Below are 24,093 nucleotides of genomic sequence, written 5' to 3'. Positions count from 1 at the left end.
CTGTAACCCATTCGATCCTGAGCAAAAGTAATTTGTATTGATAATGTAAAATATTTGCCAATGAGCACAATCATTTCAAATAATCAGTATTCAGTCTCAGTATTTGATTTTCCAAGACTCATTTTAGTGCATTCTTTAATATCAGACCACTTGTCCCTTAACCTGTGTACCATCTGCAAGATAGTATCTTGCCAAGACTCCTCTGATATCATTACCTAGACCCAATGACCTCAAGCAGTGAGAAGGACAAGGGCAGCAGATGCATGGAAATACCATCATCTGCAAATCTCACATCATCAACAATAACACCATTCCTTTTGATCATCACTGGATCAAAATCCTGAAATTCCTTCCCAATTACACTGTGGATGTCTTTGCATCTAAAGGACTGCAGCTGTTCAAGAAAACAGCTCTTCACCACCTTTGTCAGGACATTTAGGGATGTGAAATAAATACTGGCCTGGTGATTCTCCCATCCCATGAATGAATTTTAAAACAAAATTATCTTCAGCATATTCTTTATGGTGAATTATTTTTTCCCATTCTTGCACCAGCTTTTCATGAATGTTAAATTCCATCACTGTGGCACAGTTATTAGATGAGTTTGCAAATTTGATAACTTTAGCTAAAGCCAGTTTCGTGCTTCACTCTTTTTGTAATGGAGGTCCCATTCCTGATTATCATTTGTCATGTTCATTTCTTTGTTGAGACTTCATTGGGATACAATTGAGTGGTTTGCTAGGCCATTTTCAGCAGGCAATTGAGAGTCCACATTACTGTGGCTCTGGAGTCATATGTAAGCCAGATCTGGCATGGTCTAGATAGATTTCCTTCCCTGAAGGACATGACTGAAGCAGATGGATTTTTCCCAACATTCAGCAATAGTTTCATGATTGTAATTGTTTTGAATTCAAATTCATCTGCCTTGATGGGGTTTGAACCCAGTCTTCAGAACATTAGCTGAGTTTCTGAATTAATAGTTCAGCAATAATACCACTTGGCCATCACCTCCCCTTTCACCTGAGGAAGTAGCTGACAATGGTTGTACTGAGGACAATGCCCTGAAAGATCTCCTGTGGTGATATCCTGGGACTGAGATGATTGACCTCCGAAAACTGCTGCCATTTTTCTTTGTGCTAGATATGACTTCATCCTGCAAATTAAATTTCCCCCTGATTCCCATTGAGTCTTTTTTTTCTCGAAGGCTATTGACAGTCAAACCTGCCTTAATGTCAAGGGTAGTCATTTGCCTCTGACTTCTAGAGTTTAGCTAGTTTGTCTGATTCTTGTGGAACCCAAACCGAATGACACTGATTAGATTGGTTCTTAGTGAGGAAGAGCCACTTAATATCACTGACAACGACTCTTTCTGTCACGTTGCAGATACAAGATGTGAAAAGAAGTGATTTGGAATTAACTTTTTTTAATTGATGCAGAAGAGATCTGTGAATATGCTCTGAAGAAGTGTTGATTACTGGTAATATTTTTATAACAGTAGTGAGGCCGTGATGCAGTTCAAAATGTTGTTTCATGAATTGGTGATGTTTCTTTCAGCAAGAAGGGTTTGGAATATACTCGGAATATTGCAACAATCATCCCAGTGCATGTGTTGAACTTGCCAACCTAATGAAACAAAGCAAATATCGACACTTTTTTGAAGCCTGTCGACTGCTTCAACAGATGATTGATATTGCCATTGATGGCTTTCTTCTTACACCAGTCCAGAAGATCTGTAAATATCCACTACAGCTTGCTGAGTTGCTCAAATACACTAGCCCTGATCACAGGTATGAAAATTTGAAACATTAAATTCATTTAAACGTGCAGGCCATGAAAATATATAAATAAGACATTTTCTTTTTCTCCCATTGCTTCAGTTTCTCTTGTGACCAAGTATCATCCTTGACTGAGATTTGCATAATCTAAATGTAAAAGAACAACTTTCAGCACAAAAAATTGCACTTAAATTGCTTTATTGGAGTGTCCATCATGTTGATGATCAAAGTTTATATTGTGTAGCTGTACTTTGCATTGGGGCGAAGAGCCTTTTTATAAATGACAATTTGAGATTTGATAAATTTTACTGCTTGGTTATAGAAGGTGGCCATATTCCAGTTTTCCCTTGAACACTAGATATTTCCTAAATTTAGGCATTTTATTGTAGTGTTGTTTGGATCACAGCAGGTTCTTATATGAAGTTCTTACATGAAGTTTGGTCTTTCGGCAAAGAAAATAGTGTTGAATTTGGGCTTTAGCTAGATGGTTATGGAAATAAATGATGAAGCTCGCTCACTCCTTTGAACTTATGGGAGAGAGAGCATAAAAAGTATGCTTCAGTCTGGGGAGGAAACAAAAAACAAGAGGCAAAATAGAGTGCCTACTCTATTATTGGCACAACTCAGAGCTTTACTTAAGGTTTGTGCATTTTAGTGATGGAAACTACAAAATAAAGAAAATGTCTCCTGATTCAAAAGCAAATTTAAAATCTACCGAAAATTTAAAAACTCATTTTTAATAGATCCTTTTGAAAACTTTATTTCCTGAATGCTTTGATCAAGGATACAGTTCATTAAAAACATAGGAGCAGAGGAAGAGGACTAGGCCATTCAGCCCTTTGAGGCTACTCAGCTATTCAATAAGAACATGGCTGATTTGTGGTCTGCCTCTGTGTGCATGCCTTGGGCCCATATCACATGATATCCTTGCTTATAAAAGCCTGTCAATCCCAGATTTAAATTTAATGAATCAGCGTCCACAGCCAGTTAAGGAAGAGTTCTAAACTTCTACTACAGTACTCTGTGTGTAGAAGTGTCTTCTAACATTTCTCCAAAATGGCTTGGGCCCCCTGCTTTTAGAATCTTCAACCAGAAGAAATAGTTTATCTTTATCTACCCTGCCTTTCCCTGTTGAAATCCTGAAGACCTTGATTAGATCACTCTTGACGTTTTAAATTCTGGAGAATAAAGGCCTAATTTGTCTAATCTTTCCCCAAACCTAACGTTGAATTCCAGGGATAACATCTTTGTATACCTGGGTTAACTCCATCCATGGACAAAACATCCTTCCTAAAGTGTGGTGCCTAGATACACACTCAGTACTCTTAAGTGGGGCCTAAATGGGGTTTTGTATAACTGCAGTAGACATCTGCATCCCTATACTCCAGGGATGTTAAGGCCAACATTTCATTAGCGCCCTTGATTACTTTCTGCACCTGCATTGGCATGTCCTAACCTGCAATCCTCTTCCTGACCTCTCCGCCCCCACCCCACTCCGGCCTATCACCCTCACCTTGACCTCCTTCCACCTATCCCACCTCCATCGCCCCTCCCCCTAGTCCCTCCTCCCTACCTTTTATCTCAGCCTGCTTGGCTCTCTCTCTTATTCCTGATGAAGGGCTTATGCTCGAAACGTCGAATTCTCTATTCCTGAGATGCTGCCTAACCTGCTGTGCTTTGACCAGCAACACATTTGCAGATGTGACATTAACGTTGAAGGCAGGTGAATTATTTTTATCATGACTACAATACAGCTGTGCCACTTCCCACCTTTGCCCAATATTCACAAATGCATTTTTTCCAGTTGCAATCACAGGTTGGTAGTCAGGAATGATAACCTTGGTCAGTTACTCATTACCTGAATGGGACTCAAATCAAATGTAGTAAACCAACTGATACTAAGGTCAGTTATACTCGGGGCAAGATGGAACTTCTTATATCTCATTAGCTCAGCTGGTCACAGATTTAGCTGAAAATGTGTTGCTGGTCAAAGCACAGCAGGCCAGGCAGCATCTCAGGAATAGAGAATTCGACGTTTCGAGCATAAGCCCTTCATCAGGAATGAGAGAGAGTAGCCAAGCAGGCTAAGATAAAAGGTAGGGGGGAGGGGCGATGGAGGTGAGATAGGTGGAAGGAGGTCGAGGTGAGGGTGATAGGCCGGAGTGGGGTGGGGGCGGAGAGGTCAGGAAGAAGATTGCAGGTTAGGAGGGCGGTGCTGAGTTGAGGGAACCGACTGAGACAAGGTGGGGGGGGGGGGAAATGAGGAAACTGGAGAAATCTGAATTCATACCTTGTGGTTGGAGGGTTCCCAGGCGGAAGATGAGGCGCTCCTCCTCCAGCCGTCGTGTTGTTATGTTCTGCCGGTGGAGGAGTCCAAGGACCTGCATGTCCTCGGTGGAGTGGGAGGGAGAGTTAAAGTGTTGAGCCGAGGGAGATCCAAGATGGCGGCGACTCAGCAAGTCTGAGTCTACAGAGCCCTTCCCAAAACCTGGGTAAAGTGGGTTTCCTGTCCCCACCACACTTGCCAAACCACCCAAAAAATTTCTTTAATCTTAATTAGCTGCTGAATATTATATTTAAATAGTCTAATACTGAGTGGATAATGAGTAAATCAAAGGGACCCCGCAGCTCTCAGAAAACAAAGACCCCTCCCCCACCCTCCTCTCCTCTGGCTGCAGCTGATGTAAAAACAGGCCTTATAGAGATGATTGCTAGACTGGAATCGACACTCGTCAATTTCATCACAGAATCCAGACAGAGATGGAATGCATTCGAAGAAAAGCTGCAGAAACAGAATCAAACCATGGAAGAGCTGCAGGGCCGAGTGGAGGGGGTGGAACTAAAGGCCACGACCTCCGAGGCTGCAGCTCAAACAGCTGCAGAACAGGTGAGAGCTCTGGAGCAGAGAGTCAGGGCCTTTGAAATTTACATCGATGATATTGACAACAGAAATCGGAGAAAGAATATTCGGCTGCTGGGCCTTCAAGAGCAAGAAGGGAAAGAACAGTTAGTAGCATTTCTGGAGCGATGGCTGCCGCAGATTTTAAACCTGGGGGCTGAAACTGACCGGGTAAGGGTGGAGTGGGCCTACCGGGTCGCAGTACGCGGATCTGGCCCAAACCAGCGCCCACGCCCGGTCCTGTTCCGGCTGCAGAGTTATAGGGAGAGGCAGATACTCCTGGATGCCTCCAGAAAGCTTGGAAAGGATCCTAAAGCTATGATTCATGAAGGATCCAAGATTATGTTATTTCAGGACTTCTCCCCGGCTTTGGCACGAAGAAGGAAGGCGTTTGATGAGGTGAAGAAATGTTTAAGGGACTTAGATATTCAATACACCTTACGCTACCCAGCGACGTTATGCTTTACCCACGAAGGATCCGAGTATAATTTTGGATCATCGGAAGAGGCCAAGAAACTTTTAGACTCGGTTAAATAAATCGTAAGAGACAATTTATGTTGGCTTGCCTCTCCCACACTCCGTGGGGAGAAATGGTTACTTTATTCTACTTTACTTTTGCCTCTGGGAGCGGGGTTGTCTTCCTTGCTATGTTATTATACTTAACTGTAATCTGTTGGAGTTGTAATTTTATAGTTATGTGTGTTTGTACGTGGCATTGATGCTATTAGATATACTCAGGTATGGGTGGGGTGGGGTGGGGGTGCGGCGCTCACTGTTAACTCTAGCTCGGTATTATATCTAAATCCTATTAAGGAGCGCCCGGGTCGAGGGTGGGACACTGTTTGGGAGAGGATATGGTGGAACGTTGGAAAGGTAGTAAGGCCCCCTGAGAACAAGGGGGAAGATCTCCATTCAAACATGTTTAATTTTTTTTTTGTTTGTTCTTATTGTTTGGAAATAGCTTCCTTTTAATCATACTGTTATGAGTGTATTAGAGAACATTTTCTCTTATTTGAAGGATGTAAGCGACTCAACTATACACTCTGGATGATTGTGGATTAGTTGAATTTTGATGATTATATATTTAAGATCTATTTTTATATTAATGTTTGTGCTTGAAAATTCTGCTTATTTTTGTAAATTTGTCAAAATGTTAAATTCCCAATAAAAATATCTATATAAAAAAAAAAGTGTTGAGCCACGGGGTGGTTGGGTTGGTTGGTCCGGGCGTCCCTGAGGTGTTCTCTGAAGCGTTCCGCAAGTAAGCGGCCTGTTTCACCAATATAGAGGAGGCCACATCGGGTGCAGCGGATGCAATAGATGATGTGTGTTGAGGTACAGGTGAACTTGTGGCGGATATGGAAGGATCCCTTGGGGCCTTGGAGGGAAGTGAGTGTGGAGGTGTGGGCGCAAGTTTTACATTTCCTGCGGTTGCAGGGGAAGGTGCCGGGGGTGGAGGTTGGGTTGGTGGCGGGTGTGGACCTGACGAGGGAGTCACGAAGGGAGTGGTCCTTGCGGAACGCTGATAGGGGAGGGGAGGGAAATATATCCCTGGTGGTGGGGTCCGTTTGGAGGTGGCGGAAATGACGGCGGATGATACGTTGTACAGATTTAACCATGAGCTATGTTTTTAAAATAACTTCAGCAGTAATTTTTTCGAATAAATGCAGAACAGTTGGTACATAGACAATTGCAGTTGAAAGTTTCAAAGAAAGATATATGTAGGCACTTCTTGTTTCCTGCTTTATACTGCCACCAATCTTAAAAAAAAATGTTATGATCCCAACTTGTGTTTATTATTGAACAGGTCAGATTCCACATTGAAATCTGACTTAAAGACGACTCTTTAAAAAAATTTCTAATAAAGTTAGTTGACTGAAACACAAGCATGCAATAATGCAAATTTGGTTTTAGCAATAAAACAAAGTTTATTATGCAAAAGAAATAAAAATAGAATAAACCAAACTACTTACACAAGTTTAAAGATTTCAAAGCACATAGAGAAATCCTGTTTATGAGTAGGACTCACTGGAGTAGCACACTGGAAATTGAGCCCCACTATGCCTAAAGTTGAAGATTTTATAACATAGGTAAATTGTGGAATTTTGCCTGACTTTCAGACCGTGTGATAGAGCACGGAAAAGTTTTCTGTACTGAACAGCAGTGACTAATCATTACGAGTAATTAGACTCTAGCTGCAGGTAATTTCCTTATAAACAGTCAGCATGCAACAAAATGAACTATAACGTGCTGCCAGAGGATGTGGTAGAAGCAGACACAATAGCAGCTTTCCAGAAACACCTGGGCAAAAACATGAATAGGAAGGGAGTAGAGGTATGTGTATCATGTAAGTGAAGATAGCTTTAGTATGGAAAGGCAAGATGTATTGGCGCAGGCTTTCAGGGTAAAGTGTCTGTTCCTGTGCTGTATTGTTTTTTGGTTCTTGTCCTAACTTGTAATTCCTTTATGAACTCCCCCCTTTTAAGACACAGATGTGCAGACATATGGAAACGGGCACGGGTAATAGGTTATTTGGCACAGGGCAAAATCTGGAAAGATGGTTCAGGAGTCTTTTGTTTCCAGCAGCATTCCTCTAATTTTCTTTCCAGCTGCTTAGTATCTAAGGTCTGTGTACATCAGTGATTTCCAGAACCAGAAGTCAATGATGCAATCAATGTGCCATCACCAGTTACCATGTGTAGAACCTTGGAGTGGCTGTGCAGCCTTGCAACTTTGAGGAAACATAGTTCCCAGGTTTTTTTGCTGAGCTACTCCTTATGACTTTTCTGCTGACCAACATGTAGCTTCATTCACTTCTTCAGATGCTTCCATTGATTGTCAGTTCACTTATGAAAGGTTTCTGACCTATCAAGTAAAAATAAATACTTACAACAAGAATTGTAGGTAACATAAGCTGGTTTTCTTCAAGCTTACAGTCGGTTTTAACTGCAGAGGAGACCACTCCTGAGCTTGGAAAGAACTGAATACTTCTCCCTCTCTGTGCCCAGATCCAAGCTGTAAATTATCTGAGAACCAACCACAGTTGTTGGCAGGGAAAAGGTCTGTGTGATTGATAATTGGTCTCTAGTTCATAGACTGATCAACTTCTTATTGTCAACAAAAACAGGGTCTGTACAATCATTTATCTCCAACTCATCTGCAACTCAAACTTCAGTTACTGCTTGCTCAGTTGTTTCCATGATGCTTAGCATGGTGTCATGTTACTTGCTTTCAAAACATATAGCCAACCTTTCAAACTCTGGTCTTAAAAAGCTCACTCTTTCAATCCATGGTTTTAAAAGCTGCAAAAATAAAAAAGATACATTCTTTACAATACACTACCATTGTCCCTTTTTTCTATTGGGTAAAAAATGAGGTCTGCAGATGCTGGAGATCACAGCTGAAAATGTGTTGCTGGTTAAAGCACAGCAGGTTAGGCAGCATCCAAGGAATAGGAAATTCGACGTTTCGGGCATAAGCCCTTCATCAGGAATGAGGAGAGTGTGCCAAGCAGGCTAAGATAAAAGGTAGGGAGGAGGGACTTGGGGGAGGGGCGATGGAGATGTGATAGGTGGAAGGAGGTCAAGGTGAGGGTGATAGGCCGGAGTGGGGTGGGGGCGGAGAGGTCAGAAAGAGGATTGCAGGTTAGGAGGGCGGTGCTGAGTTGAGGGAACCGACTGAGACAAGGTGGGAGGAGGGGAAATGAGGAAACTGGAGAAATCTGAGTTCATTCCTTGTGGTTGGAGGGTTCCCAGGCGGAAGATGAGGCGCTCCTCGTCCAGCCGTCGTGTTGTTATGTTCTGCCGGTGAAGGAGTCCAAGGACCTGCTTGTCCTCTGTGGAGCGGGAGGGAGAGTTAAAGTGTTGAGCTACGGGGTGGTTGGGTTGGTTGGTCCGGGCGTCCTGAGCTAGGGTAGGGCTGATTGCAGGGAATGTAGGTAGCGACGCATGGCTGCAAGGGTGGAGCGGAGGATCCGGAGGGAGGTCTGATGCTGGAGGCTTCGGATTTGTTGTAGGTACAGGTTGGCCTGGTTGGGTCCAAATTTTGTTGGTTGGAACGTAGTCCGGAGTCCGTGTGGGATTTTCTATTGCCTTTGAGAATGTCTTGAGAATGTGATAGCTTCTTCCTCAAGTCCTCATACAACAGAATCTAAATTTTCTTAGCTTCATATAACCCCTTCAGCGTTTTTAACCAACTTCTCTGGTCTGGAACTCGCAAACTAAACTCCTTTCACTGAAGTAACCTATTTCCTAATAGTTCTCAAAAATCTTCCCAAACCCACCCCAGGCCGCACAGCAACAGTCTTAGACATCCAACTTCAGGCAAGATTTTGCAAACTCTGAATACGAGGTACTTTCTTCAAGTTATGCGAGTTTTCTCTAAGCCAAACCATCTTTCATAAAAGTAGCCCCTGCACCATTGTCACCGGCAAATCCCAATCCCTTTGAATGGCTTTTCATAATTCTGCATTGCTAAAACTGAGGCAGATGTCAGTACAGCTTTCAAGTTTTCAATGGTACTTTGATACTCTTGTGTCCATTCTAATTTTTGACAAATTTGTTAAAGCCGCAAAGACAGGGCTGAAGTTTGGAGTAAGCTTGCAATAAAATCTACTCGTGCTAACCTAACACAACTTCCATGTCCCAGTCATGGGAGAAATTTTTTAAAATTGCCAGGACTTCCACTTCTCTAGATGTTACGTGGCCTTGGTTGACAGTTTGGCCCAAATAATTCCTTTGCTTTGGCAAATTTGTTCTTAGCCAGTTTTTTAACTAAGTTCAAATAGTTCAATCAAAAGGTGGTAATGCTCTTCCCAGCTAAAACAATCAAATCATCAATGTAAACAATACAGTTACATCATCCTTCACTTACTTTTTGGTTTATTGGCTGTGGGCTGAATGCAACTTGTGCATTTTTTGTTCCAACCAACATTGCAAAAGTCAATATTTCTTTGGTTCCATCAAAGGAATTTGCTAGTATTTTTTCAGTAAGTCAATTTTTGTGACGCATCATTCACGTACAGTTTGTTCAATGTAGCTCTCCAGTCTTGGAATAGGCTATGAATTTTTGTGACCCATCTGGTATTTGGCACATCATAATAGGTATGCTCCTGATACTATGATTCACTTCAGTGATGTCATTCTGTAGTTAACTTTTTCTTCACTCAAATTCATCCTGCTGGATTGAATGCATAATATTATTGTTTTACAGCTAACACATATGTCATATGAAGTTGAACAGCTAAAATTCATTTTTTTTCCTAGCTTGTTCCCATAAATTGATTTGTATTTCTGTATTAGCCTTTTGAAGTCATTTTGGTTTTCTGGAAGATGAAATGTCATACTTTCTAACCTTTCCTAACCACTGTTTTTAGCTAACTGACTGTTGGAAGGTCAGATTCAGAATTTTCAATTTCTAATCCATGCTTTATTGTTCCAATACTTATATTTCACTCTGTACTAGTATCACTACCTTAAATACATTTTTCTTCTGTCTGTGACCTTTGCCATAGTATCTCTTCAGCATGTTAACATGATACTATTGCTGATTCTTTCTGTTGTATTTGCTGGAGTACTTGCTACATTTCATTGAGTTTCTTTATGATTTGATATGGTCCAGTAAATCTTGCTTTTTAATTGTTCCCCAGAGATAGGTAACAAAGGTAACTGCCTGTCACTAGCAATCACATTTGAAGTTTGGCCTTTTAATTTGCTCTGGTTTTCATTGTTTGCTGAGCATCCTTCAGATGCTTTTTAGCTGTCAGGCATTCATCAAATTTACAGGTTGGAAACATAGTCCCTTGAGTGTTGACTTATTTCTTAAATTAATTTCGGTTGTCCTCTCACCTCTTATCCACATGAGTTCAAAAGGATTGAATCCTGTGGATTCATTAGGAGTGTCCCTAATGACGTGGTACGAAAACTATTCCCTAATGCCAATCATTTGGGCAAGCTCTAATTATGGTCTGCTAAGTTTGATATCATCTCTCAAAAATCCTTGAAATTGTGGTGAGAAGTAGAAAATGTAAATTGGTTTGTTCCCATAATAATTTTCTTAGGATATTTGTGGCATAAAATTTTAAAAGCGTAACAATTCTTCCACTACAATTTTTGCAGTACTTTTCCAAAAAAGGCACTGCTTATGTAATTCTGAATATAGGGATGTTTTAATATTTTAGCCTAGGTTTTCCTAATACCCAGTAACCTGCCATTCAGAATTTCATGAGCCAATTATAAAATTTCATTATGATAGTCAAATGGGACAACCATCTGATGGACACTGCCCATTCCTCATTGGCTGGCATTTGAGGTAGTCTTCATTTCCTCATTAATACTTGTCTTTCAAGAAATAGTACACTCTGGTATTGTTTCTGATTAAATCGGAGTACAGTTCTCTTTATTCCAATCCATTTATTGCATTTCTAGTTAAGAAAACAGACTAAGCACATCAGCCTCATTGTCTTTCCCTTTATACTTACATTTTGAAAATTCCATTCAGTAACTGAATTTCAATATCATCTCCTTATTTCATAGCTTGGGCCTGAGATCTAGTCATGACACAATTATGAAATAATCCAATATGTTTTGTCTATAACATTTCAGTTTCTTTTACTTCCAGTGGTTGTTCTACCATCCTTGGTGATGTCAATATTCTTGAATTTGCCAGGTCATTTCCAAAACTAGAGTCAATTCCTTCTGCATGAATTTGTTTTACTACTTTTGCTATAATTTTTCCATTTACTAAATTGCTGCTTAATCTGAGTCTCTATAATTAGACTGGTTTGTAACCTCCATGTATTCCACCAATTAAGATTTTCTTCTTCTTTAGCCCTTCTGGAAAATGAATAGTATTATCAGCTAGGATGAATGACTGACTTCATTCACTATTTCACAATACTTGACTCAAAGCATAAGGGAGTCCCCTGAGTCAAAATACACAGAATTTCTGGTGCTCTGATTCTCCCTGTTACCATTAGAAAAATAATATTTGTGACCAGACTGAGACTCCCTGTGTTTAGTACATTCTAAGGAAATTTGTTTTCTTTATAGTACTGCTATAGTTTTATTATCCATTTCCTTTCCTGGTTTTTCTTTCCCCTTATTCCTGCAAACTGGCTGTCATTCAAGTTCTAGCAATTGGCTTCAGTATGTTGAATCTTGTTGCAGTAGAAGCGTGTTAACGTTTTGGTTCTAACCTTTCTACTTGTTACTTTGGTATCCTTCTGATTTTTCTCTAAAACTAGAACCTCTTCAATCCTCCCTTGCTCTAATCTATTTCATTGTTAGCTCATGTTCTATAACTTCCTTATTTCTTTGGATTTTACTTAATTCAATCTCCCCTTCCATTTCTTTCTTCTTTTGCTTCCTTTCTCTTTATCTTGGTCTCTATTTTCTCTTTCTCAACTTCCATTGCACTTTTTTATTTTTTGTCCTTTTCAGTTTCAAGTTTTTATAAAACTCTTCATACCTGTTTTTCTCTCTCTCATTCAAATCCATTCATTTCTCTTTCTCTAAGTCCAGTCTTAACATTACTAACTGTACCATATTTAATTCCAACTCCTTCCCTTTTTTGAGTTTCTTTTTTTTCCTCCTGTTCAAAATGTTTTTTAATCAGTTGAAGCATCTAATCCTTATGAAAGCCCATTTTCATTCTACCTTCAATTAATCTGCTAATGCTCTTGGTTTAGCTTTAGTCAAAGATTTCAAAAAATCCACTGTCTTCCACTTCCAGAATGTTGTTAGCAATGCAAATCTGTCTTCAAATTCCATGCAACAAACTTCATTACAATAGAGCCATTTTATATCCAGAGCCACCACCTGACACTTTAAAACAAACTTCAATCCCTCTTAAATCCAGTGAATTCAAATCCTCTAACCCCCACCCCATGATGATCCTAGCTAATACTGTTACTAAACAAGTCCGATCCCAGACTAAATTCTGGTTTGATAGATTTTTTTTTTGCTCTTATGATAAAACCCAAGCACACATTGCAGATTTGGTTTTAACAATAAAGCAAAAGTATAATATGCAAAAAAGATATTGAATAAACTATTCACATATAAGTTTAAAGATTTTTTAAGTGTTCAGTAAATTACAAGGCCATTAATTGCAACAGCGTTCTTTGATAGTATTTACATCAGAAAGAATTCCCTATTTAGTACCTTAATTTAATGGTATCTTCAGTTCCTTGTCTCAAATCTGATCGCCTGTTTCGTGAGTTTCGATACAACTGAGTTTAGACTTTCTCAGCTTTACCTTATCCACTTCTGGTCTTGAATTTTCAAACTATACTCTGCACACCCAAAGAAACTGTTTCTTAACAGGTCCACAATTTCTCCCTGCTTAGCGATGGTTGTCTTGCACATCTAACTTCAACCAAAACTTTTATAAACTCTGAAAGTCAAAGGGTTTTCTTCGAGCTGTGGGTGTTTCACGAAGTCAAAATCATGTTTTGTATCCTTCTACCGGAAATAAAATGGTTCTGTTAGTTCATAAAACTCTGCCAATGGAAATAAAGTCCCATTACATTCCTGGTTTTTCTCTTTACTGTTTTTAAAATAAATTATCATCACTACAGAAATAGTGACAAGTTAATCACTAAAGCCTTTTAGTCACACATGGACCAAATTTCATGTGCCACTAGTTCAAAATCCAAACTCTTAAAGGAAATGTTGTTAAAATGTATATGAATCACATTCCTTATATAAATATTTCAAACTCTGTTTCGAGAAACTAATTTTGTTATAACATGATCTATCGTGAGAGGCTGAATCGGTTGGGACTGTTTTCCCTGGAGCGTCAGAGGTGTAGGGGTGATAAAATTGTGAGGATCATGGATAGGGTAAATGGACAAGGTCTTTTCCCTACGGTGGGGTGTCCAGAACTATAGGGTTTAGATTTAAGGTGAGAGGGGAAAGATTTAAAAGGGACCTAAAAGGCGGCTTTATCACCCAAAGGGTGGTACATGTTTGGAATGAGCTGCCAGAGGAAGTGGTGGAGGCTGATACAATTGCAACGTTTAGAAAACATTTGGGTAGGTACATGAATAGTAAGGGTTTAAAGTGATATGGGCCAGGTACTGGCAAATGGGACTAGAGTAATTTAGGATATCTGCTGACTCGCTTGTTCTAAATTGTATTTGGTGTAATTCTAGAAACCTTTGTTATCGTGGCAAACATTCATGAAATCTGTTACTGTTCCACAGTGATTATGAAAACATCAGAGCTGCATATGAAGCAATGAAGAATGTAGCACATCTGATTAACGAACGTAAAAGACGATTAGAAAGTATAGACAAGATTGCTCAATGGCAAGTGTCCATTGTAAACTGGGAGGTCTGTATTATATTTCTGACTTGTAATTCAATTGCTTTCATTTAAAAACTTTAGAATATTTCTATTTGTCTTTGACAAGCAGCTCAAAAATAATTGCTGAGATTTGCTGAAATCTCACTTACTTCAAATTCTCCTAGAAATATATTACCTGAGAAAATGCAATGGGAAATGTCTGTTACATTCCAAAATTTCTTTTTGCATATTATACTGCATACAAAGATGTAAACATGCCAGTAGTGAAGTAAACACTTGGTTTTAGTGTCAAATTTGAAAAGAGACAGATCTCCTATACAGTTCACACTATTGCATTAAGCAAGGAAACTCTAGTCACATTTTGTAGTGTTTTATGGTACAATAACACTTGCACACCATGGCTCAACATGAACTTAGGTTTTTAAAATTGAGATTCATAAATTGCATTGAAAAACTTGCATTAAAGTCAATCATTTATCCAAATCCTCCAGTGACTGGAAGAGAATGACACTTACGCTACTAATAAAATTCTACAAATTTGAGTGAAAAATCTATTATTAGTACATGAACATTCTGCAGATCCTTTGTTTCACATCTAGAATGAGCTCTGTTACTTTATTAGCAGCTCATTGTGGTCTCTGCTTGTACTGCAAAATCTTAGGAAATAAATGCATTGAAGACTTCCTCAACATCGAATATTGAACTAATGCTAACTCAACACTCTGACTGAATAGCACATTACAGCTATATGTATCATGTTGTTTTTCTGTGTATTTTTTTCAGGGACAAGATGTTTTAACTAGAAGTTCAGAATTGATTCATTCTGGCGAGTTAATGAAAATCTCATGTCAAGGAAAGAGCCAACAAAGAACATTTTTTCTGTTTGACCATCAGTTATTTTTCTGTAAAAAGGACTTGTTGAGACGAGATATGTTGTACTACAAAGGACGTATTGACATGGATGAGGTAAAAGTACTGGACATAGAGGATGGTAAAGACAAGGATTTTAATGTTAATGTGAAAAATGCATTCAAACTGAGAAATAACGCAATGGAGGAAGTCTACCTATTCTGTGCCAAAAAGCCAGAAGACAAACAGAAATGGCTCCAAGCATGTATAGACGAAAGAAAAAGGGTGGAAGAAGACCAAGAAATCGGTAAGCTTGATATCTGACTTATTACTTAAGGGCAAATAGTTGCAGCAATTGATTTCCTGTACTCCAAAATCAGTAACCGTTCTTCGCAAAAGAATCTTGGCGGAAGGTTTTTTTATGTATCTTCAACTGCAGAGCTATAGGACAGTGTGTAATAACATTGCCTGAGGATATAATTTGCTCTGTGGGCAGCCTTTTAGCTGGGGTTTTAAAGTACAGGAAGAATGGTTCATGGACTCCATTTCTTGTTCTGACTCTTTTTTTTTTGTTGAGCTTGTGATCTTAGTTGGGAGAAAGAGAATGAAGGTCAGAGGGAATCTCCTTCACAGTTTTATTCAAGCAATTTACTCTAACACTGGAAGGAGCCTAGGTCCAAGCTATGTGACCTCACCTATGACCCAAGATATGGTTTCTGGAAGATAGAGAAAGTATGAAAAGGATTTCATATCTTAAAGTTGAATTCAGTGATGGTTCAGATTTATTTGACAAATAAATATTTAAAAGCCATAAGCAATTACTGATGTGATTAATATGCTAACATGTCATGAATTGTAGTAGTGACTTCAAATTAATTTTAAAATTCTTAAGGGTTCTTAAAAGTTGGAGAAGATGGCTCACGCAGCCACTGCAACTAGGGATAGGAATAAATGCTAGCCTGGACTGATACCCAGATACCACGACTTAATAAAGAAATCATTCAAGCTGAATTTAGACTCTTTGTTACTATGAATGTGATTAAGATTCTCCTTATTTAATAAAATCAGGTCATCAAAGTATAGATCAGTATGTTAAAGACAAAAATGTGGTTTGCCAAAAATAAAAACTGGAGGCACTGGAACTGTATCATACATCAGAAATCATTTGAACAAAAATTAAGTTAATATTTCATTTAAGGATACCATCTTTACCAGGTGCTTTCATTCACCAGTACAAAAATATTAATGTTAATGACTGAACAGACCAAAAGGAAACTCAGTTGGTAGTATGCTTATTTCTAAATAGCAGTATGTCGATTGAACTCCCACTCCGGGTCATGAGACCAAAACCTAATGCATTGCTTAGAGACTATTGTGCAGTTGCAGATGTTGTCTTCTGAGTTAGACTTTGTTAGGGCAAATAATCCCTCACTTTGAAGTGGACATAAAAATACCTCAGCACAATTTTAAACAAGAGCAAACTAAGGAAGTTGGAAAGGTTTTCAATTAAACTGAATGGGAAAGGGATCAGGTATGAAAAAGATGGTGGGCAACTGTTAATTAAGCTCTTCTTACAGCTTTCATTGAGTCATTGGTGCAGTGGATCTGAAATCACACATAAACCAGAACAAGTAAGGAAAATAGATTTCTTTCTCTAAACAACATTCGTGAGGGCTCTTCAAATGACAGAACAATAATATTTGATGATAAACTGAAAATGAAAAGCTAAGTAAGATGCTGTGGAGACTATCGAATGTGATTGATCATAATGCAGCATGTGATATTGCTTTTGCACAGTAACGAGAATGTACATTCAAGCCTTTGCACCAATACACAGTGCTAGCTTCATCAAAATTAAGTGGGAAAGCAAGTAGTTCAAGGCAAGTGCTTATTTTAAGAAAAGCGATCATTGCTTTAGCACCAGTTTCATGCACTGACTGAAACTGAAAATTTACAGCTGTGATTGATGACAATGCATTCTGGGCAAGACCAGGAAGAACAGTTCATTCAAAACTGATTTTTCACTCCAGAATCCATGGATAATTTTCTCTCCTCTGCAATATTGCAAAAATGCTCATTTTCTTTGATCAAGTAAATTGTGGGGCTTGTTTATAAAGGTAACATATTAATGAAGAATTTTCTTTTGCATTAATCTTTCAGGATTTGTAATACATGAAAATCAGAAGAAACAAGCAATGTTAAATGCCAAAAAATCCAGGCATGGGAAAATGAAGAGTAAGTAGAAAAGCATCGATATTCTGAGACATCACTAAAGTTTAGAAGATTGATTTTTATTCAGTTATGGGATGTGGGTCACTGGCTGGGTTAGCATTTACTGTTCTTACCTAGTTGCTCTCAAGAAGGTGGTGATGAGCTGCTGCTTTGGGCTGTTGCTGTCCAGTTTCATTGTGTAATAAGGCAAAATATTTGAGGAGACCCCACAGATTATAGATTTTGAGGACTGTTTCAGCAATTTATTTTTAAATGAATGGAGTCAAACATTTAGCATTTTAAAGACTTGAAAATTAATGTCTATTTTCAGGGTCACTTTTTTTGATCGCCAAAGATGTTTGGAATTTTCTGGTCTGGGTTGTATTTCATTTTTCTAAGAAGATTACAGTGTATACATACCTAATGATGTCATAACTCTGTAGGGTGGAATGATTGGACAAGCTCATTTCCTATTTGTCATTCTTCATAATTTTTGCATTATAAAGGAATTGGCAAAACTGCATCGCACAGCAACAAAACATCTTACTTCTCCACTGCATATAATGTTAAGAAAAAAATGACTGCACAGTATGTTAATTTAAGAGAAAGTACCAATCATATTTTTAATTAATATATAATAAAATCTTAGCGAGTAACATTTTTTTCCAAACATTTTATGTAAAGGAGTATATTGTCTGTTCTTTTTATGGGTGAGAGGAAAGATTAATTTTGTTTAGCATCTGTAGTAAATAAGTAAATCAAGTTCAGTTTTATTATACAGGATATCGGGATTTTCCAATTTAAAAATAAAAATCATTGTGACATTACAACATTTCTGAAAATTTCTTAGACCTAAAAGACTGGTAAGATACTATGTCCAAGTATTTATTTGGTTCAAATGTAAACAATAGAGCTGAATTCCAGAGCTGTGGTGAGAGTGACAGACCTTTGCATCAAGAAGCCGTGGCAAAACTGGAATCACAGGGTATCAGGATGATGGGGACAAACTCTCCACTGCTTGAAGTTATACCTGGCATAAAGGTTGTTGGAAATCTTTAAAATAATTTCTCAGGGTAGTGTCCTAGGCTCAACCATTTTCCACTGCTCTGTCAATGACCTCCCTCCATCATAAAGTTAGAAGTGGAGGTGTTCACTATTGATTGCACAATGGTCAGTCCCATTCGTGACAATTCTGATATCGAAGCATGTTCAAATGCAAGAAGATCTGGATAATATCCAGTCTTGGGCTGACAAGTGGCAAGTAACATCGGTGACCCACAAATACCAGTCAATAACCATTTTTAATAAGAGAGAGTCTCCATCATCCCTTGACATTCAGTGATGTCACCCTCCCTAAATCCCACAAGATCAACATCCTTAGAAGTACCATTGACCAGAAACTCAACTGGACTTGCTACATAAACACTGGCTACAAGAGGTGGTCAGAGGCTAGGAATACTGCAGTGAGTAACTCTCAGGCTGAGTCCCCAAAGTCTGTTCACCGCCTAGAAAGCACAAGTCGGGAGTGTGACGGGATACCGGTGCAGCTCTAAACAACACAGGAAGCTCGACACCATCCAAGACTAAGCAGCCTGCTTAATTAGCATTGCATCCACTCCCTCCACCACTGATGCTCCACAGCAGCAGTGTGTACTACCTACAAAGATGCACTGCAGAAATTCACCAAAGATCTTCAAGCCTTCTAAACCCATGACCACCTCTGTAGAAGGGCAAGAGTACAAACACATGGAGACACAACCTCCTGCAAAGTCCCTTCCATGTCACTCACCATCCTGACTTGGAAATATATCACTATTCATTTAGAATCACTGGGTCAAAATCCTGCGATTCCCTCCCTAAGGACATTGTTGGTCAATCTATGGCACATGGACTGCAGTGATTCAACAAGGCAGTTCACCATCATCTTCTCAAGGGCAACTTGGTCCACGCAATAAATGCTAGTCAGCCAATGAATCCCATTTGCGAATTTAAAAAGAAAATACCAATCAATGAGATATTGAGCTAATTCTATTGTATAATGTAGAACCTCATGATTTTCTTACTTTCTGACTGACGGTCAGTCCTCTTGATAAATGTAAGCTGATTTAGGAAAATAAAGCCATTTGCCCAAAACAAAGCTAAGATTTTGAGTTAATGTCATTTGGGAGATGAATTGCCTTAATGTAGAAGTAAAGTCGCAAGAACCACATTTGATGCAGTTAGCTATCAATGCATGCATGAGGGCATGCAAGTTTGTCTTGTTCATTAGCTTGATTCTGACTAATTGACCTCAATAACAATTCTCTAAATTTACTGTTGTAGGGGTGAATTATAGCGGATTTTCTGCTCCTCCTCCGCATCAATCTCTGCATCCAATCCACCAGCGACATATCACTGTGCCTACCAGCCTTCCTCAACAACAAGTGTTCGTATTGGCTGAGCCCAAACGCAAAGCTTCGCCCTTCTGGCACAGCTTTACCAAGTTGACTCCTTTTAAGAAATGAAAATACAAGTTACCACAAAGTGAGAAAAATGAAATCTGTCACTGTTGCGATTTAAAGGTTCTGAAAAAAATATCCAGCTCTGAGAAGTTCAACAATAAAGAACTATCAATTATGTACATTACACTTTATTTCTGCCCCCACCATAGCCCAGTTGAGGCCTTTCTGACAACTGTCAGCCAAGCAGTGAAGATAATAGAACTATGTGGCAAGCATTCACAAAATCCCAAGCTTCAAAATGTACTCTGAACTCATAGCATACGCCAACAGATTATTTTACAGGTGATGTGAATTATTTTCCATAACTTTAAAACGCATTAATATTGAGAACAGTTGCCATTATTTTAACATGCTGTGTTTGTTCATTCCTTTCTGTGCATTTGTGTTTGACCTCTTTATTTGCCTTAAATTCTATTTTCCATAGAATAGCAAAATTTGCAAATACCCAGTTGAAATGCGAATCTATTAAAAAATTATTCAAGTAAGTGTACCACAATGAGAGCTGATGCTGGTCAGTATATGCACATTTTAAGTAAGCAAATGTTTTGAAGTTTGCAATATAAAAAGCACATTGCATATTTTGTGGTTAGAATTATAATGGAATTCCATCTTAATATGGAAAGAAATATAATTTTTTTTGTAATAGTGTCTGGTATGTGCTTTAAATGCAAATGAATGTATATGAAATACTTCATTGCAATGCAAGTGCCATCTTGTGTTCAAAAGGGAAACTAAAGTTTATTTTTTCCTATTGGATCAGTATTTCAACCTGTCCAGGCCTTAAAATTCCTTGTTTACTTGCATTGGAATAGCACAATAGGACTTCTTTCTCATCTGAATGCGGCAAAAATTATTGGCGGTAATGCAGAGTTAATCTCTTCTTACCATTAAAAGTGAAGATTACCAAAACAAGCATATGGAACTCGGTGTTTTTTGTTTTTATTTTCCTGTTTTGGCATGGACTATAAGCACCAAATCCAAACTACTGTGTTACCAATTCTAGCTGGAATGTTTCTTAGTGAAAACAATAATAACTCATGGTTTCCAGGAATGCTGTGCAGCCTTAGATAAGCATGGCATCTTGAAAATGTGTCAAAGTTCTTGGCTGTATTTATTTTAAGTCTTGTCATTAAACTCTGCTGTCTGTAGCAGCAGTCTTTGTTTTGCTGCTGTTGAAAATCTTTTTTTATGAAGGATGTCTTAAAAATTTTTAAATGCTCTTAGATTTTATTTATAACAAAAACATTTTGAAAGCATGTATCTTTAAATTACAAAGGAAACCGGTTGTTGGGGGTAATGTTACTGCAGTGCAGCTTTTATGAACCAAAGAACATGGTGACTAGTTATCATTCAACATTGCATTACACTTTGTGATTTTGAAAATATCCAGCAAATGGATACTTCCAAATTATCTGTAATAAGTGGGTTGCTCTGTACATTGTGAGGATTTGTGTGTCTTGATACCTTTATTGAGACTGGTTTTCCTCTTATGATGTTACCACCTAATATGTGATATCTGGTATGTACTGTTAGATTTCCACACAGTCCCCTGTGCAGAAGACTACTTCAAAACCATGTAATTGACTGCTGTACAATATTAGTATTTTGAGCATAAATGTACATAACTAATGTAACTATTTTTTTTGTAGATTAGTTTTTATGTTGCAGTGAGTGATTTATCTGCAGTTAATGTAATAAAACAATTGCTTAAAAAGTCATTTATTTTGGTGAAATAAATATGATTTTCTTGTTCCATAAAAGGCTTGTTTACTCTTAATTAACACAATATGTAAAAAGGCTGCTTTTTGTGATTGTGGGCAATCAATATGACTGCCTGTACTGCATATAACAGTGGAATACCTTGCCTTATTGCATGATATGTTTTTCTCATTATTTGTAATGGTCCCAACTTCCAAAGAACTTATACCATTGAAGTATTTTCAATGTATTGTAACGTAAGAAATATAACAGCCAATTTGCACTCAATCACTACAATCATCATGACAGTGACCAAATAATCTTTTGTTGTGATATTGTTGCAAGGTAAGTGTTGGTCACACCAAGAATAACTTTTCTCCTTCAAAAATACTTCATATGTCCATTAAAATTTGGGATTCGTGAACACAATTATCCAAAATAGACAATTGACTATTTATAAGAAATTTTCATATGGTTTATGAAATTTGTTAGGGAACAGTAATTTAGATATAATGCATTAGTTAATTAGATTTTAAAAATGTATATGGCTGGGATCAATTGAGGATGCTTCACTGATACCAGAGGACAAATAAGCCGTTGGTGAGGAATGTCCTGTCCTTGTTGAAGTTATAAAGTTATATCCTGGTCTGTCACTGAAGTGTTAAGGATCCTTCATAAAATTTTATAAAGGTTTATAAAATCAAGAGGGATATGGATAGGGTGAATAGACAAAGTCGTTTCCCTGGGATGGGGATGTCCAGAACTAGAGGGCATAGATTTAGGTTGAGAGGGGAAAAATATATAAGGGACTTAAGGAGCAACATTTTCACACAGGGTAGTTTGTGTATGGGATGAGCTGCCAGAGGATGTGGTAGAGGTCCAATTACAACATTTTAAAAAGGCATCTGGATGGGTATATGAATAGGAAGGGTTTAGAGGGATATGGGGCAAATGCTGGCAAATGGGACTAGATGAATTTAGGATATCTGGTTGGCATGGATGGGTTGAACCAAAAGGTCTGTTTACGTGCTGTACATCTCTATGACTCTAAATAGCCATGTCTGGAAGAGTGAGTCAAAAGCAACATAAAACAGTTTTGACATCTGATAAATGGCTGCCTTATGCCACAAGGACAATTGATTGCCTGCAAAAGAATTGAAGTAGTTAACTTGCAGGAAAGCTGTGCCTTCAAACAACAGTCAATGCCAAATGTAACATGGAACAGGGAAGCTGATACTGATTAGACAAGCTGCCAACTTGGTGGTTTCAGAAAAGTAACCAATACATTGGATTAAAGAATTTAAAGAATCATCAATAATCTCACATCACAGACAAGGATGGAAAAAATATAAAAATCCAACACCAGAATGCTCTCTTTTAGTAGAACTTAAGACAGCACCACACAAGGATCAAACCCTGCACATAAGAGACAGAACTGCTGTGCTCTTCCAGCACCACTAATCCAGAATCTGGTTTCCAGCATCTGCAGTCATTGTTTTTACCTTATTTCAAAACCAGGCAGCTTTCAGTTTTCTTTGAATTCCTGTGTTCTTTTCTTCTTCTTGGGGAGCTTGTTTCACAGGTTACTGATCGATAAAGGTACCTTTTAAGAGGGCTATTTTCTGGGCAATGTTCAGATGTCATTGGCTTGGCAGTTCTGCTCTGAACTGTTCAATTTTCCCTGGTCTTATACCCCCAAAGCATTAGATTGTGTTATCGGCTTTTAAGATTGTCAATATACTAAAGTCAAACTGGATTGGTGTTTGTATTTTTCGAGTTATAATTTAAATTGATTGGCCTAATTCAAATCTGCTTTGTCGTTTCCAGGCAACCATCTAATCAAATTGTTTGACCAAATGTTACATTGTATTTCTTTTCAGATCACTTGGTTATGTCAGAGTTCTGTTGCTGCAGATACTGTTGGCTGGAATCGTAACTAAATTCCACCATTAATCCAGTTATAGCTCAGATGAGTGGTGAGGCTTAACTTGCTTACTCGAGGGGTTTTATTTCGTTTGCTATGTGCTATTTAAATCATTGTTTCAGTACTTGATTGGGAGATTTCTTAATAAGTAGCTGAATTAAAGATGGCTTGTAGTGACTTACCCACAGCAATAGCTTTTTTTATTCAAAAAAACTTAGTTTTCTTTTTCCCCCAGATAGGAAGACAGTCACTTCAACCGGATGGTGAAAGATGGTGGCAGCATGTGGAAACTAAATGCAGTAAATATTAAACACAAGGCTACAAGATAGCAAATCAATGATGTACTTCAATGGAAGAAAGAAACTGTTCTAAATTCACCAAGGAGCAGCCAACAGGAACTGTTGATTAGAATTGACCAATATTGGAAAGTGAAAACAGCAACAAAGCTTCAAGCAGGTATCATTCCAGGGTTCCACAGCAGTGAGGAATTGTCACTACACCTTCCAAAGCCAATCTCCAATACTCAAGTGGCACAACTGGAGGAAACATTTTGCCATGTACTAAGCCTCAGAGTTACACATAAAGACAGTGTGATCAGGTCAGCACTCCACTCTTTGCAATCAAAACCATCACAAATGTTGTGTTGACCAGACCGTGTTGGATGACAATTCAGTTTCTGATGAGAGTTTTTTTGCAACTACCTGTAATGCATGTTCTACTGTCTGTAAGAATCTCATAAATGGAGGAACTAAATTTTAATAAATAGAGATAAAGAACAAGGGAATCCTTTGATTCCTTTATTAACAACTTTGTTAGCTAGAAATTGCCTGCTTGGTGATCTAAGAATAACCTAAATTAATTGTAAGTTGCAAAAGCAAGAAGTGCACTGAAGGAAGAGTTTGCCAAAATTAATAAATGTGCACCAGAC

The 24,093-nt window shown here is 38.3% G+C and overlaps 1 protein-coding gene across 8 annotated transcripts in view; it reads left to right on the top strand.

Annotated features, from left to right (window-relative positions):
- The window catches only part of LOC132816471 (spermatogenesis-associated protein 13-like), a 241,377-nt gene extending 217,651 nt beyond the window's left edge, over positions 1 to 23,726 (top strand). For 7 of the 8 annotated variants that reach the window (XM_060826096.1, XM_060826097.1, XM_060826094.1 and 4 more), the window contains 5 exons: positions 1,555 to 1,787; positions 13,880 to 14,009; positions 14,766 to 15,138; positions 16,992 to 17,066; positions 19,365 to 21,238. In XM_060826096.1, coding sequence (XP_060682079.1) covers positions 1,555 to 1,787; positions 13,880 to 14,009; positions 14,766 to 15,138; positions 16,992 to 17,066; positions 19,365 to 19,546 — 993 coding nt within the window. In that variant the 3' untranslated portion in view covers positions 19,547 to 21,238. Of the gene's footprint in view, positions 1 to 1,554; positions 1,788 to 13,879; positions 14,010 to 14,765; positions 15,139 to 16,991; positions 17,067 to 19,364; positions 21,239 to 23,400 lie in introns of those variants that run through there. The other variant, XR_009644802.1, reaches the window with a different exon arrangement.
- Positions 23,727 to 24,093: the final 367 nt, after the last annotated feature.

The sequence above is a fragment of the Hemiscyllium ocellatum genome, chromosome 6, assembly GCF_020745735.1.
Source record: "Hemiscyllium ocellatum isolate sHemOce1 chromosome 6, sHemOce1.pat.X.cur, whole genome shotgun sequence".
Taxonomy (NCBI): Eukaryota; Metazoa; Chordata; class Chondrichthyes; order Orectolobiformes; family Hemiscylliidae; genus Hemiscyllium; species Hemiscyllium ocellatum.
This window is presented reverse-complemented; position numbering and strand designations above follow the sequence as displayed.